The sequence below is a fragment of the Hipposideros armiger genome, unplaced genomic scaffold (genome assembly GCF_001890085.2).
Source record: "Hipposideros armiger isolate ML-2016 unplaced genomic scaffold, ASM189008v1 scaffold_496, whole genome shotgun sequence".
NCBI lineage: Eukaryota > Metazoa > Chordata > Mammalia > Chiroptera > Hipposideridae > Hipposideros > Hipposideros armiger.
This window is the reverse complement of record NW_017731846.1, coordinates 59,999-75,433: the sequence shown is the minus strand read 5'-3', so window position 1 is coordinate 75,433 and position 15,435 is coordinate 59,999. Positions and strand designations below refer to the sequence as shown.

The 15,435-nt window shown below is 39.3% G+C and overlaps 1 protein-coding gene across 1 annotated transcript in view; it reads left to right on the top strand.

Moving 5' to 3' along the window:
• LOC109395942 (voltage-dependent calcium channel subunit alpha-2/delta-3-like) overlaps positions 1–7,019 on the top strand; it is a 280,829-nt gene extending 273,810 nt beyond the window's left edge. Inside the window, exons 4-5 of the mRNA XM_019667392.1 lie at positions 4,193–4,252; positions 6,932–7,019. Of these exons, the coding sequence (XP_019522937.1) occupies positions 4,193–4,252; positions 6,932–6,988 (117 nt within the window). The 3' untranslated portion in view covers positions 6,989–7,019. The remainder of the gene's footprint in view (positions 1–4,192; positions 4,253–6,931) is intronic.
• The last annotated feature ends 8,416 nt before the right edge of the window (positions 7,020–15,435 follow it).

The following is a 15,435-nucleotide window of genomic DNA, read 5'->3' as shown; positions in this document are numbered from 1 at the left end:
CCAATCCCCCAGCACTGTTCCCATCCCAATTCCCCAATACAAATCTTAAAAAAAAAAAAGATGGAAAAATTAAAAAAAAAAAAAAAGAAATGTTTTGGCATTAAATGGGGAGGGGAACCTGTGGACAAAACTGCTTTCCCTTACCTCAAAGCTCAGTTTTGAATACTAGTCTTTAAAGCCATTTTTATTTCCAGTGTTCAGTTTTAATTAAAAACCACAGTCACAATTTTATAGTTCCACTGGCAAATCCAAAAGGGGAATTCATACAAGAGAAAATCAACTTATTAAAAACACACTGCCTTTCTAATAGGTCCACTAGAGTAACAATTTTCCTCAGGTTCAGTAGTTCCTTATATAATAACTAAAACATTTAAATTTAGTTTTCTTACCTGCAAGTGATAAACTTATTTTTAAAACATACTTAATTTGAATTAGATGATAAGGATATTCGCATAGGAAAGAGACTAGAGGTTGTTGTTTTCTATTGGCAAACATAAGAGTTGGAAGTTGAGTGGTCTGGCTTTTTTAAATGATGATTCGATTTATTTTTATGTTATTAACAGTAGAAACTTCTGTCCCCAGGACTCTGTTTTAGGCAGATTTCTGGCACATGATTTTCTTCTTAGATACTATTTCTTGTAACTCGTTTATCTTTATAAGAGTGTTTCAGAGGAAAGATCAGCTATCCTTTGTTCTTTCCAAAAGGCACGTAGTTCTTGATGTACTGCTTTTCATTACTATAGTGTATAACAGCTGAGCCTGTTCTTGGGGGTTTTCCCCCTGAATTCTCCCATAAAATGTAGGCCTGTCTCCCATGGCATCAGAGAGCAGGCTGGGATAATCCCGTGGTTGACTGCACAACGGGCATATCTTCTCAAAGAGCTCTGTTGCAAAGTACTCATTCGTTTTACAGGAGACAACTATTATGTAGCTGCCAGTTGACTATCTTTTCCTGAATCCTATTGCCTAAAGCTTGGTAGTAAGCATGATGGGATACTGTCTTTGTGGAAACAAGAAATGTGTGAGATAAATTAAGTTAAAAATGTCATGCAGCAAACTTAATCGGAACATGAACATAAAACTGGCCAGCAGGGTTCAAATTCTCATGTACCCACGGATCCACACAGAGAACCATATTCTGGCTAGTCTCAGTAATTAATGCAATTTTACTGAATTATTTCTCGTGCGCTACCTTCTGGTCCTCCATGTCTTGTATTACAGTATTTGTGATTGGAGTATATTTCATGTTATGTTATATTTGCATGTTACATGGTACATATGATATATATATATATATATATATATACACATATGCACAAATGTAAATAAAATAATGTATATGAAATGCATTTCATGCTGTGCTCTTTTATAATAAGTTCAGCATGCTTATCATTTCCATCTTGTTCTTATTTGTTGGTCCTACACTGCTTTTTTTGTTTTTGCACATTTCCAATTCTTCACTTTTTCCAGTGTTATCTGTCTTGGTCATTGTGAAATTTTATTTTGTTCTTATCTTTTTTTTTTAAAGGTTTTGTTGGGGACTTGGGGGAGGGGAACAGCATTGGGGAATCGGGGAAGGGGAACAGACAAGTTGCTGTCCTTTTGTTTTTCAGTCTAGTTGTGGAGGACGTTGCTTCACTGGCCCATGTTGGTATTATCATTGCGCTCTTCCCCGGGTGAGGCAATTGGTCGCCGGCCTCTAGACGGCCACTCATGGTGGCTCACGGCTGCTCATGCCAGCTGCTGGCCACTCATGCTGGCTGTCAGCCACTCACAGTAGCTCATGGCAGCCCACTGCAGCCCCGCTGCAGCCTGCGCCATCGCTGGCAACTCAAGGCAGCCCAGCTCCAGGTCAAACTGTTGTTCACCATCTTAGCTATAGAGGGCGCAGCGTCACTGGCCCTCATGTGGGATCTGAACTGGGACCCTGCTTCTCAGAGCTGGCATCCCAAGCCAACTCTTAACCAATGCGCCACACAGCCAGCCCTGTTCTTTTCTTTTGATCATTTATGTATTTCATTGACATTTATTCTCTGGGTTCTCAAAATGTTTAGACATCATGAAAAAGCAAATTCTATGTGTTTAAGTAAACACATAATCAAATGCATGGCATTTTTTGATAATGTAAATGTTCAGACATTTGTAATAGTTATATGCACTCTATAAAGCTCAATATGTAACTGATTTTATGTGTAGAAACTCTAAACCTATTACAAAAAGATTAAAAGAATAAACTTTCACAAATGCACAGATTTCTTATATCACTGCCTGTCACTCATCTGTCAGGGTCCACAGCAATATGTTTGCAAATTGTATCATGTGATCCCTGGAGGTTGACAAGCTTCATTGACTGGGATGGTTCCACGGAAGACCATGACCCATGGAAAGCTGACCAGTGAAAGCTTGGGACCAACGTATCCAATCTACATAGATAATATCTCTCCTTATTTTTCTTTCTCTGTTTTTCATCCTCTCCATTTTATGCCTCTCTTCTGTAAAGTATTTCATGTCTTATAGTGAAAATACATGTGTCCACAGGTTTTGAAAAGATAAATGCGAGTTGAAGTACCTTAGAGAGTTGATGGAGCGCATTACTCAACGTATCAGGGATGACGTCTGAGATAAGTGGTGTTTTCAGCCAGTGGTTCTCAAACCTCAGTGGCATCAGAATCATCTGGAGAGCTTGTTAAAACAGATTGCTGGGCCCACCCCCAGAGCTTTTGATTCTGTAGGACTGGGAGGGGTCCCAAGAACATGCATTTCTAACAAATTCTCAGGTGAAGCTGGTGCTCCAGTGCGGGGGGGGCTACACTTTGAGAACCACTGTTCTCAGGTCACTTTATCATGTGTTTGGGATGAGGAAACTAGGCCCAGAGAGAAAGGGACTAGCTCAAGAGCTCACAAATGTAGCAGGTTGTATCTAGGCTAGAATTAGAACTAGGTCTTCAGGCTCTGGTCCTGTAGTGTTTCCTGGAGTCTGTTCTTTGATTGACCAGAGAAGAAGTCCCTTCCTGACCAATCTGACCCCTCCCAGGTTCCTGTCTTTGTATAGCACTGTCTCTGGCTGGCCTGTCTCTTTTTCTGTATGCCCTATGAAGAGAGAGGGCTTTAATGCTCTATACTAGAGCCTAAAGTTATCTAAATATATTTCAGCCTTTTCATTTTTAGGTCTAAGTTAAGAATTATTCATGGAACATTTGTCTGTGGATTTGTGATCATTTGGAGATTAATACTAATGTCATCATTTTTTGAAACAAGGCCTATTAAACCCAGGTCTGTATTATGTCAAGAAAAAGCAAGTTAAAGGCAGCATAGGTTGCAAGATTAATGATGGAAAAATAGAAATGGTTGGATTTTTACTTGGGTCTAAAGATTTTGCTCTTAATTCAATGACATTTTACTGAAATATTATTTAACTAAAGGAGTTTTCTGCAAAATCTCCTAGCCTATATTTTCATGGTAGGAAATAATTATAAAAATGATTTTGGTAGGTGAGCAATTGTTAAATGGAATTTCATTAAGTTGTTTTCATAAGAATATGAATTGGTTAAATTTAGTTGGCTAAGGAGAATAACAGTTGTGTATTTATGATTACTACTTACTGATTAATTTCAGTGATTTTCTTATTGGGATGCAGATTGTCAAAATGGCATTGATGTACCATAAAATTCAAATAACTGTCACCTGATAATTACATACTAGATCTGGGTACAGAAAGAAGTGACCTTGAATAATTGAGGGAATTAAAATAAGTAGTGTTTTCCAAACCACTGGGGAAGAAAGTTAGCCCACTTAGAGTTGGACTCAATTCAATTCAATAAATCTTGACTAAGGGCCTTCTCTACCTAAGAAATGCACTTTTCTAGGTAGGTTTTGGAGTCCATATAGGACCTCAAGGGCCAGTGTCTTTGAATTGTTATGAAAATCAGTGTAGAACATGTGTGCCTTTATACACATGTGACAATAAATGTCTTTTGGAAGAATTATGGTTGAATGATGAAGGCAAAAACTGGATTTTGAGATTGATGTTATTATTTTCATTTTTCATGTGAGCAAAGGCATGAGTCACAGTGAACATGCCATGCTATCATCTGTCATTTTGGGGCAATGGAGAAACCGCAGTCTTTTCACATTGTGGAAATGGGGTTTAGGCCACACTTGTAATCCTTCATGTTGCTTTCTGTATTTTCAGCGTCTTGTGGAGGCTGCAGAAGAAGCACACCTGAAACACGAATTCGATGCAGACTTACAGGTAACTGATTATCGTTTGAGTTCAGTTGTTTTCGGTGTTTGCTGCCAGAGGAGAAACACTAGATGTACCAGGAATCCCAGGTTCCAGGGGTTGGGAAAGAAAAGCACTTGAGGGGAGGATGCAGTGCTGGAATAAATGTGCGTTTTTTTTTTTTTAATTTTTGATTTTTTTATTTTATTGGGGAATTGGGGAAGGGTAACAGTGTTGGGGAATTGGGGAAGGGGAACAGCCAAGTTGTTTTCCTTCAATCTTAGTTGTGGAGGGTGCAGCTACCTCAGCTCCAAGTCTAGTCACCATCTGGCCACCCATCGGCAGCTCGTGGCTACTCAGCTCAAGGTGCGGTGTTCAATCTTAGTTGCGGGTGGGTGTAGTCCACCATCCCATGTGGGAGTCAAACCGGAAACGTTGTTGCTAACAGCATACGCTCTAACCACTGAGCCATCCGGCCGCTCGTTGGCAGCTCAGGGCAGCTCAGCTCAAGGTGCTGTGTTCAATCTTAGTTGCAGGCAGGGATAGCCCACCACCCCATGCGGGAGTCAAACTGGCAACTTTGTTGTTAAGAGCACGTGCTCTTACCAGCTGAGCTATCCTGCCACCTGTTGGCAGCTCAGCTCGGGCACAGCCCACTGGCCTATGTGGGAATCAAACTGGTGATCCTGTTGCTCAGAGCTCACGTTCTTAACCAACTGAGCCACTCGGTCAGCCCTAAATGTGCGTTTTTTGAGAAGGCAGGATAGCAATCCTCAACCATTTTCCACCATGACAATTACAATGGATAATAACACGTGCTCACATGCATGTAACCAGGTTTTGATGAATTCCTCCCCAGTTCTGGGGGAGTTAAGTGTCAATAATTACCAGATCTTAATGGTAAATTGATAAGACAGCAGGATATAGACACATCTCTGGCTGCATTTTAAATCATTGAAAAGAATGTTGTGATGGGTCTAATGTTGAATTGACTGTTAATTATATTTAAAAATGAAATTATTCCCAGATGTGGGGTTTGAATATCTACATAATAAATTTCTTGCACTGGATCTCATATCTAATCATGGCACACCTGTGTCTGGTTGAGAAAACATAGTAAACATAGAAGTATAGGAAACATAGTAGAAGGCAACAAGTGAACTGAATCATACTTGGAAGTTCTTTTGGGCCCCTCCTGAAGGAAATTTTATCTGTATGGTCATGTTGAGTTCTGTGGCTTTTCCTCACTGCTAGAAAAACAGAAGGAGTCCATCTTAATACTTAAGTTTGTGCTTTGATAGAATATAGCCTTTTTAGTGGCATGTGGCACAATTAGGAAATATTGCTAATTTTACTATGTTTTCATTTACATGGAAAAGATAAAGTCAGACATAAATCTTCAAGCACAAAAAAAGGATGGTGATACCTAAGATAGCCTTTGGCTGTGTCTGTCCCATGGATGTCCCTCTTGTCATTATTGCCATCTATATTTTTTTGCCTTGGGGTAATTGAGGGAAGTTTAATAAATGGACTATTTAAAAATGTATGGTAAGAGGAAACCAACAAGCAGTGGTGTGGTGACCCAGGGTAGGCCAGCCGCCTGGCCTGAAGGAGCGAGGAAAGGAAATGTCTTCAGAAGCCAGGGATAGTAGCTCTGTGGAAGGGGCACTTGACAGAGGGGCACAGACACCCATGCCGAGCTGGCAGGGGTGGAATTTTGGGGTAAGGTCCCCCAAAACAATCTATAGCCTTTTGATCTCTCTGGTACCCACCTTTGGCTGAATCCAGCTGTTGGTGTAGTTGATTTGATTCAGCTCCTGAGACGTTGCACTGGGTGGAGAAGGGTGAAGGATGGGTCTGGAGTGCTCGCTTCGGCAGCGCATGTACTAAAATTGGTATGATACAGAGAAGATTAGCATGGCCCCTGCACAATTTCGTGAAGCATTCCATATTGTTTGAAGGGATTAGAAAGTACAAATTGATAGTTAAAAAATAGTCACGGGGATGTGAAATATAGTATGGGGAATATAATCAATACTGTTGTAAAGAGTAAGTAGGATACAGATGGGCACTGGACTTATTGCGGAGGATCATGTCATAGATTGTGTAGATGCCTGACCACTACGTAGTACACCTGAAGCTGAAGTGGAATAATATTGAATGTCAACTATAATTAAATATCTGTGTGTATGTGTGTGTGTGTGTGTGTGTGTGTGTGTGTGTGTGTGTGTGTACACATACATGGTCACAGGATGTAAAGTACAGCATAGGGAATACAGTCAACACAGCTTTATCGTAACAGCTTTATATGATGTCAGGGGTAGTAGACTTGAGCAAGGGGGTTATCACTTTGTGACTGGTGTAAATGTCTAATCATTATGTTGTTTTGTAAACCTGAAACTAATCTTAAAAAAAATAAAATTAAAAAGAACTAGGAAAAAAAAAAAGACTAGGTCTGGAGGGGAAGCAGAAAATATCAAGCCTACCACCTGGGGGTCATTTTCAGGCATAATACCCCGAATATGAAGTAAATAGAGTCAGAAATGTAGCAAGCACATGAGGTTCCAAGGGAAGGTGGCGATGTTCTGCGGACTGGTGGTACCATTGGGAGGCGAGTGAGGAAGCCAACCCAGCTCTTTGAGCAGAGCTGCAAGAGAAGGAGCAGAGGAGTCAGCTGGATATATTGAGAAGCACCTTGTTTTCCTATAGCCACAACCATGGGGCGGCACCAGGAAGATCCAGGGACCATTTACTTGTCACACTTGACTTCAGTGTGCCTCCTCTTCAGAGGGTTTGCACTTTCTAGAGTGGGCCAGAGGGATTTAATGAGGCATCAGGAAGCACCTTGGTAAGTGTGAAGATTGGAAGGACCTCTTGAGTGTGTTGCCAAGGGAAAGTGTCTCTCTCTCCTCAGGACTTCCTGAAGCCTTTTCAGGAATATTCTGGTACTGTATGACACAAACTCAACTGAAATCAACTAAAAATTAGATTATAACATTGAATAAAATAAGAATCCAAAATAAGAATGCTATGACAATAAAAAACAGGTAAACACATAAATATGTAAATAAATGACAAGGGAAAACTCTTACAGTTGAGTTGAATGTCAACTACTATAGAAGAAATGATGGAGTTAGAAAACTATGGTAACTGGTTCAGACAAGAATCTACAGTGGGTATAAAACTAGCAGGTGAACGTTTGATGAACAGGACATTGACAGCCTTGAAGCATCTGCTTACAAATTACTTATTAGTTTACCTATTAGTTACAGGGGAAGATAGAACTTTATTATGGAGAAAAATTGCACACATTATCTTAAATAGGGAATCAAAGTTAATATCATCAACAATGAGGGCCGGCCGAGTGGCGCGTTGGTTAAGAACTGGCTTGGGACGCCAGAGGGCCCCGGTTCGGATCCCACATATGAGGGCCAGTGACACTGCCCTCTACAGCTAAGATGCTGAACAACAGCTCAACCTGGAGCTGGGCTGCCATAAGTCGCCAGCAACGGCGTAGGCTGCAGCCCCTGTGGCAGTGGGTTGCCATGGGCTACTGTGTGTAGCCAGCAGCTAGCGTGAGCGGCGAACAGCTGCAGTGAGCGGCCGTCCAGAAGCCGGTGACTGATCTGCCTCACCCGGGAATAGTATAGTAATGGTGCCAACTTGGGCCAGTGAAGCGACGTCCTCCACAAGTAGATTGAAGAACAAAACGACAGCAACTTGTCTGTTCCCCTTCCCCCAGTTCCCCAGTGCTGTTGCCATCCCTCAATTCCCCAATAAAATCTTCAAAAAACAAATATCATCAACGATGGAACAAAGTGACATTAAGTACCTCCAGACGTGGTGACCAGAAAGAATACAACATCACTTATATAAAATCCTTTCACAATGTGTCCGAAATGTATAACCTGAATCTAATCATAATAAAACATCAGAGAAATCTGGATTAAGGAACAGTTCACAAAGTAACTGGCTGAACTCTTTAAAAATGTCAAGGTCAAGAAACAGAAACATGGAGGACTTGTTCCAAGACTAAAGGACATTAAAGACACATGACAACTAAATGCAACGTGTGATCCTAAATTGGATTCTGAATCAGAAACCAAGATTTGAATATGGACTGTGCATTTAGATAATAATATTGCATCAATGTTGAATTTCCTGATTTTGCTCCTTGTATTATGTTTCTGTAAGAGAATGTCCTTGATCTTGGGTTTTTCTGGACCAAACAGATGGAATTCTGTTTGAATTGGATTCTGTTTGAATCCATTGGTCCAATAGGAAGGAGTGAGTTCACAGGAGAGCCAAAAAGATTCTTGGAAGTCAGGACTGTTTGGGAAAATGTGTTTACAGCTCATATACTTAATTTTATTCTGAGATTGGTTGTCTAATAAAGGTAGGTGGGGAAGAGAGGGAATGATTTAATTGACTTGACGGGTTTTTATTCTTCAACAGAGGAAAAATGTTCTGTGGTTTAGCTCAACTAACCTCAAGCTGCTCTTTTTTTTGTCTGTTTGGAGCTATTGTTATCTTTCAAGAGTGTTCTGATTTCTTTCCCATTATCAAAGCTTAACAATAAAAATCCTGGTGTAGCACAACTGATTCCTTGTCAAGTGTGGTGCTGTAAACACGAGTGCGGCATCGGCCTCTTGAAAAAAAATGGAGGGGGAGAAAATGAGTCTCTGGAGTATTATAGCATTTGTTCTCTTGCGAACAAAGAAGGGGAGCCCAGCTTTGTCCTCCCCAGTTGTGTGTTCTGTATGAGGACGTGAGAAATATCAGAGGCTCCAGCTGTGGTTGGAACACACGAGGAGATGTTGAAATAATCAGTCAATATGACAGAGTGTCTTTCGCTACTTGGACCTCAGACCTCGGTGAAACCTTCTCTGGGTCAGGGTAAAGCGAGTGCTCTTTTGTGGAAACCTGTAAGAGAGAGGCCTTTGAGAGAAGGCATGTGTATCGAACACTGCATGTCTGCTCAGGTGAAGGCTTTGAGGCTGCAAAGCATCGATGTCTGTTAATAGCTTGGGTGTCAGCCCCATTGCTATTCCTGGGGTAGCAGGTCTGTGTACAGGCTCTGAGTTGATTGCTATGATGGTCCATTAGAGCTGATCAATTGTTAATCTGGGTTCCGTGACCTCTTGGCAACCCCTGCCAGTGGATTGTTTTTATAAAAAAAAAATTCCGACCACCATCTGCTCGCCATGAAATAATGCTGAGGAGGTCCCCGCACTGATAGCTCAGGAAGAGCAGAGAGAGGTGGAGGTCTATTTTCCTACAGGGGGAAAAAAATAAACCCCCTCCCCACACACACACAGTGTTTTTGTGAAATTTCTTAAACTGTGTAGCTTCAAGTTATACAGGCTCAGCCACCCCCTGCCCCGTTCCTCAAAAAGAAAAGAGAAAATGGATCTGCCCTGTTACTTCAGCTTGGCGTCTTTGCGTCATTGCACCATTCATGTGCTTGAAAAGGGAAGAATTTGTTTTTCATTGGTACAATCATCAAAAGCTACCAAAAGAAAGTCATGCCTCCGTTGTCAGAATTTTATTTTCCATTTAATTTTTCTCTTACTGTCTCTCCAGGGGTTTAACTCTTTTCTTAGAGGTTTATGGTCTTGAAGTTGGCAGTCTCTTCTGTAAGTTCCTTAAATATGGCATTAGATTATTAGTTCCTAAAAAAACTATATCAGGCAAGAGGCAAAATACAACCTTTGAAGGGTAGCCCATGTGAGCACCACACAGTACAGTGCCCTCCACAGACCCCAGAGCTGGCTTGAAAGCTTCCTTGTGGGCGCTGGTGTCAGCTCAGCCCCCTGGTTTTTCCCCCTTTCCGATGGCCTGTGGATTCCAGGTTGGCCTTCTCTTGGTTTTGTTCTTTATTCCCTGATGCATCCGTTTGGGTAATTTTCAGTTGTAGTTGATGTAAACAGAGGCCTTGGTAACATCGCATCTTCCTTTTTTTATTTTATGCTTTGAATTAACATAGGTTTTTAATGTGAAGCCCACATGAGACTAATGGTTATAACAAAAAGAGCTTTAAAAAACCTGTATCTCAATGATCACATGTGATTATTTTAGTGTTTCACCCTTATTGTTTTGACAATAAAACTTAACTTGGGGCAGTGATAGGATGGTGGGGGTGGACACTATGCCCATATTATCCCATCTACTGTTTAATTTCCAGAAAACTAGGCCTACACATGTAGTGTAACTCAGAGAGAATATCTTCCCACTCTTTTTGAGTTGTTTCCACTGGCGATGAAAAAGAAGAAGAAAAAAAAATCCTTTTAACAGTTTACTAAAAAACCTGCTTATCTTTGAACTGTAAACACAGTTTCTTTGAAATCTGTCCCAAATAAGTGCCAATTGCACAGACCTGGTGCACAGTGGGGGGAAAAAATAAAAGACTTGTGGCTCTGAATTGCGTATCCTACAGAAGTTCTTTTCTATTACAGAGTTTAATTTTTTCTTTGTTGTTTTATAAGTGATAGGAAAAAATAAATAAATGAAAGAAAGCCCGGTGACATTCAGAGGGATAACAAACATGTGAGAGTGGGAGGGAGCTGGGGGGTGCCGGGTGTCCTGCATATCCCCTCCTGGTCATTGCCAAGCTGTAGTCACCTATCCTGCAAGCACAGTGGCCCGATTTCAGAGTTGGAATGAGGGATTTGGAGTGGAAGGGATGCGAAGGCCACTGATGGGAAATCTCGGGTTGGGACGACTTACGATACTTGTTGGATCAGCCTCCTCCCCCTCCTGGCCACTGCCTGTTGCAATAGGAGGTTTGTGGTGAAGGAGACCCAGGGGAGGCAGAGACAGGAGGCCCAGGAGCCCCAGCACCTGCTGTAGAGCTTCTGACACCATGCGCTGGGAGGAGGAAGCCTTTCCAGACAAGGATTGGAAAGGGCAATGGAGCAGCAAGCAGCAGGCAGGGCCGTCCTTTCTCTGACAGTGTCTCCCTGCTGGCAAGTAAGGCTTTGTCCTGGGGACAAACTGTTGTGAGCAGAGAGCAAAGGTCTGGTTTAGCAGAAGCACTTCCTGAGTGGAGGAAACACTATCCTCTTGGGGATTTTCATGTATTCCCCTCAAGCCCTAATCCATTCTTGTCCTCTTTGACTGAGGGATGTGTTGAGCTCCTTGCCAAGGGAGGGCTGGTGGAGCTGAGATGACCCAAATCTCAGGATTAGAAATGGTGCTTTTCATCACGATAGCTAATGGACTTGGTGCAGTAAACAGGAAAGATAGGGTCACATCTATAGGAGAAATAAATGAAAAGAGAAGGAAATTTTCACACTCTGCATTAAAATAAGTGTCTTTTTTTCTAATCTAATTTATGAGAACATGCCTATTGTTTATTTTTCCTTTTATCAGCTCGGCAGGGGGTCATAGTTAGTCTTCTGCAGTTTAAGGTCTCACCTTAGATGTTCTTTGTTAGGACTTGTCATTTGTTCACAGGAATGATGTGTAAATAGTTTCTGAGGAAACTTCAGGTGTGAGCATTTTAAAATCAAAGTCATTTTTCAGTTGACCTTTTTCAGACACACACACCATAGGTACACACACTGTCATTTTTGTTCATTTGGCTAGACACTGTAACTTTTCATAAGGTCAGTGTCATGACTTTGAGGTTTGTATTCATCAGTTGTTTGGTGGTCCTATGTTATGCTCATGACCCAGACAATTGTTCATATGAAAGTGGAAAATGGGGCAAAGGGTGGAGCCTCAGCTTGATCCAACAGAGAGAGCTTTGACGCAGAGGTCTGGAAATTTAGTTTTGAATAGTTCCAGTTGCAATTGAACCATTTTCATGCTCAAAAATCTGTTGCTGTGGCCTTTTTGCTCACCTGTAAAATGACATGCTTATAATATCTAGATCAGTTCTAAGATCTCATCCATCTCTCATGTGCCGTGATTCATTCAACAAATTGTTGTGAGTGACCTCCTGTGTGTTGGCACTGTCCTGTGGACATGATCCTGAGCTAGGCAGATGCTGTCTTTGTTCTCACAGAGCTCACCATATAATGGGAGAGACAGATATTAAAGACATGACGACATAACTGTTCGGTTGTGATCATGATAAATGACATGAAAGAGAAGCACAGGGTATTATCACAATGCATAACAGGAGACCTCGCCTAGTCTGGGAGTTCAGGGGACCTTGCAGCAAATCCCCATAGTGTGTCTTGATTAAGTAGAGATTCTAGGTTCACCTCTACCACAGTTAGAAGAAATCTCCCCAACACAGAGAACCCATCATATTTTTATTTTCCATGAGTACAAAATTAAAGTGATTTTATCTGCTTCCTAACTAATAATCTTTCTCACCTCTGAACTCTAATGATATTTTATTTTGCCACTTTAATGATGCTTATGACTTCCAATCCTGTTAATTTTATTTACATAAAGTGTCTATTTGTTGCTTAATTTAACATTTATTCAGAACTCAGTACATGTTAGGCCTTGTTTTAAGTTGTGGGACTTCCACAAGCTTTGAGGTGACTCTTATTTTCCAGAAAGGTTTTAATCTACATTTTTAAAATATATTTTTTTAGTTGTTGCTTTAAGGATTACAATAAGCATCTTTAACATAAGTGTACAGTGCATCTTGCCTTAATTCAGTGTGTAAAGTACTACTGCATCTGAAACAAGCACTTTACAACAGTATGTTTCTACCTGCCACCATCCGTTTTGTGGTGTTGTCATGTGTTTTACTTCTGTTTGTTATAAACACCATAATAAAATGTTATTTTTATTTTGTTTTATTTTTTTGCTTGAAACAGTCATATTATAAAAAAATTAAATAGGAAAAAAGATAGTACTATATTTATCCACACATTTACCATTTCTGGCATTCTTTATTTCTTCCTATAGATGAGAATTTCCATTTGTTATCTTCTCTTCAGCCTGAAGAACCTCTTTCAGCATTTTTGCATTGCAAGTCTGGTAGCAACAGCTTCTCTCAACTTTTGTTTATCTAAAAATATCTTTATTCTGTCCTCATGTTTGAAGGATAATTTTGCTGGATATAGAATTTTTACTTGACAGTTTATTTTTTTCTGTTAGCATTTTGAAGATGTAATCTCATTCTCTTCTGATCTTTAGTGCTTCTGATGAAATGCCAGCCATCATTCTTATCTCAGTTTCTCTGAATACAGTGAGTCATTTTTCTCTACTACTTTCAAGAATTTTCTCCTTATCTTTGATTTTCAGTATGTTACACAGTGTGATATGTTAAGAATGTTCCTAGATATGATTTTCTTTGTATTTATTCTGCTTTGGAGTTTGCCAAGGTTCTTGAATATTCTTACCATATTTGAAAAAATTTTAATGATTATTTTCTCAAAATGTAGTTGCCTCCTTCTCTTTACTTTTCCTTGTGGAACTTAAGTCACATCTATGTTAGATTGCTAAATATCATCCTGCAGGTCATTGTTACTCTTTTTTTATTTGTTTTTGTTTCCAATCTGTGTTCTATTAATTGGTCTCTAAGTTCACTAACTCCTTTCTTTTTTAATCTCCAAACTGCTGTTAAACATATCCAGTAAATATTTTATTTCATTTATTGTACTTTCAGTTCCAGAATTTTCATTAAAATTTTTATACTTTCCATTTCCTGCTGAAATTCCTGATCTATGCACCAGATATATTCATGTTTTAAGTTCTCAAACATATCTATAATAGCTATTTTAAATCCCTTCACTGCTATTTCCAACATCTGGGTCATTTCTGTTTTGTTAACTGCTTTTTTTTTTTAAGTCATTTTTTTAAATTCATTTTTTTGCTTCATGTCTAGTTATTTTTTTGTTGTATGATGGACATTGTGATTATGTCTGACTGAACTTTATAAATTTCTTCATTATAATTTAGTATAGTTCTATCCATGTAGCCAGGTATTCTAAAAATACCAAATTTGTTGAATCCAATTAAATTGGTATTAGAAAACAGTTACTAAAGAGATGAAAAGAAGAAAATGATAAACTATACATAACAGGGCAGCCTCTAGTGATTTGATCTTTTTTCATTTTAACATCACGTAAGCAGTGAGAACAATGTTAACTTATTTGTTCCAAAAGAAACACACAAGGTCATCTTCCAGAAAGAGAAAAATGCATTTTTTTAAAAATAGAATCTAGACTATAGTCAGTGGTATTGTAATAGCTATGTACGATGTCAGAAGGGTAGTAGACTTGGTGGGGTTATTGCTTTGTGAGGGGAGTAAATGTTGTTTTGTATGCCTGAAACTAATAGTTAAATTAAATTCAATTAAAAAATAAAAATAGAATCTTGTAAAGTAAATATTGTCTCTCTAAAGTTGACAATTTTTGCACCTTAATTATATTGGTGCCATCCTGTTATAAATCCAGATAAAGATATTAATATCAACAATTTAAAGACAAAAGTGCACCTTTATAGCAATGATAATTGATTTGGTTTTGTTTGAATAGTCAACATCTTACCTTATAATCCAGAGGGAAATAATGGCGTTCTTTGGCCTTCCAAAACTATCTTTTACTTGCCTGTACAACGTTTCCACATTAGTGACCCTCTATTTAGAGAGCCTTTATAAAGACTCTCTTTTTAAATGGGCTGAGTTTAGAAACTCTTGGTCTTTTATCTCTAATTTGATTAAAAATGAACAATCTAGTAAAACCCCTATGTGTTTTCCTCATCATCCTAGACTTTTAGCTACAATGTTCTTTTTTTTCTATCATGACCATATGTATCTCAATTTGTGGACAGTAAAGGTTATTGAATTCTGAATTATTGCTTTAGAAAGCACTTTCTTTCCTACCAAAAAGTCATCAGTTCTTATGTGATTCTTTTAACTCTTGGATTTTTCTCAATTGGGCTTTCTCCAAGCTGGGAATATTTATTTTAAATAAATATTTGTTTAAAACACATTTGTTTCAAATATATATTTTAAACACAATAAAAACCACAAATTCAAACTTTATTAAATATTCCAATTAAATACTTTTAAAGTTCAGTTTTATTATTTATTTATTTTTATATGCACAGTGTGATTCTGATGTATCAGACATCAGCCAGGTTGGAAAGGGGGCATTTGGGGACACCAGGCCCCTGTTTACAAACCTACATTCATGAGATAAACACTTAGTGGTTCTGTTAATCATAATATTTAGAGTCCCATGGTACATTTCCAGAAACCTTAGTGTCTTTCGTTAAGATGGCTGACTGCAGAGGTCATTACC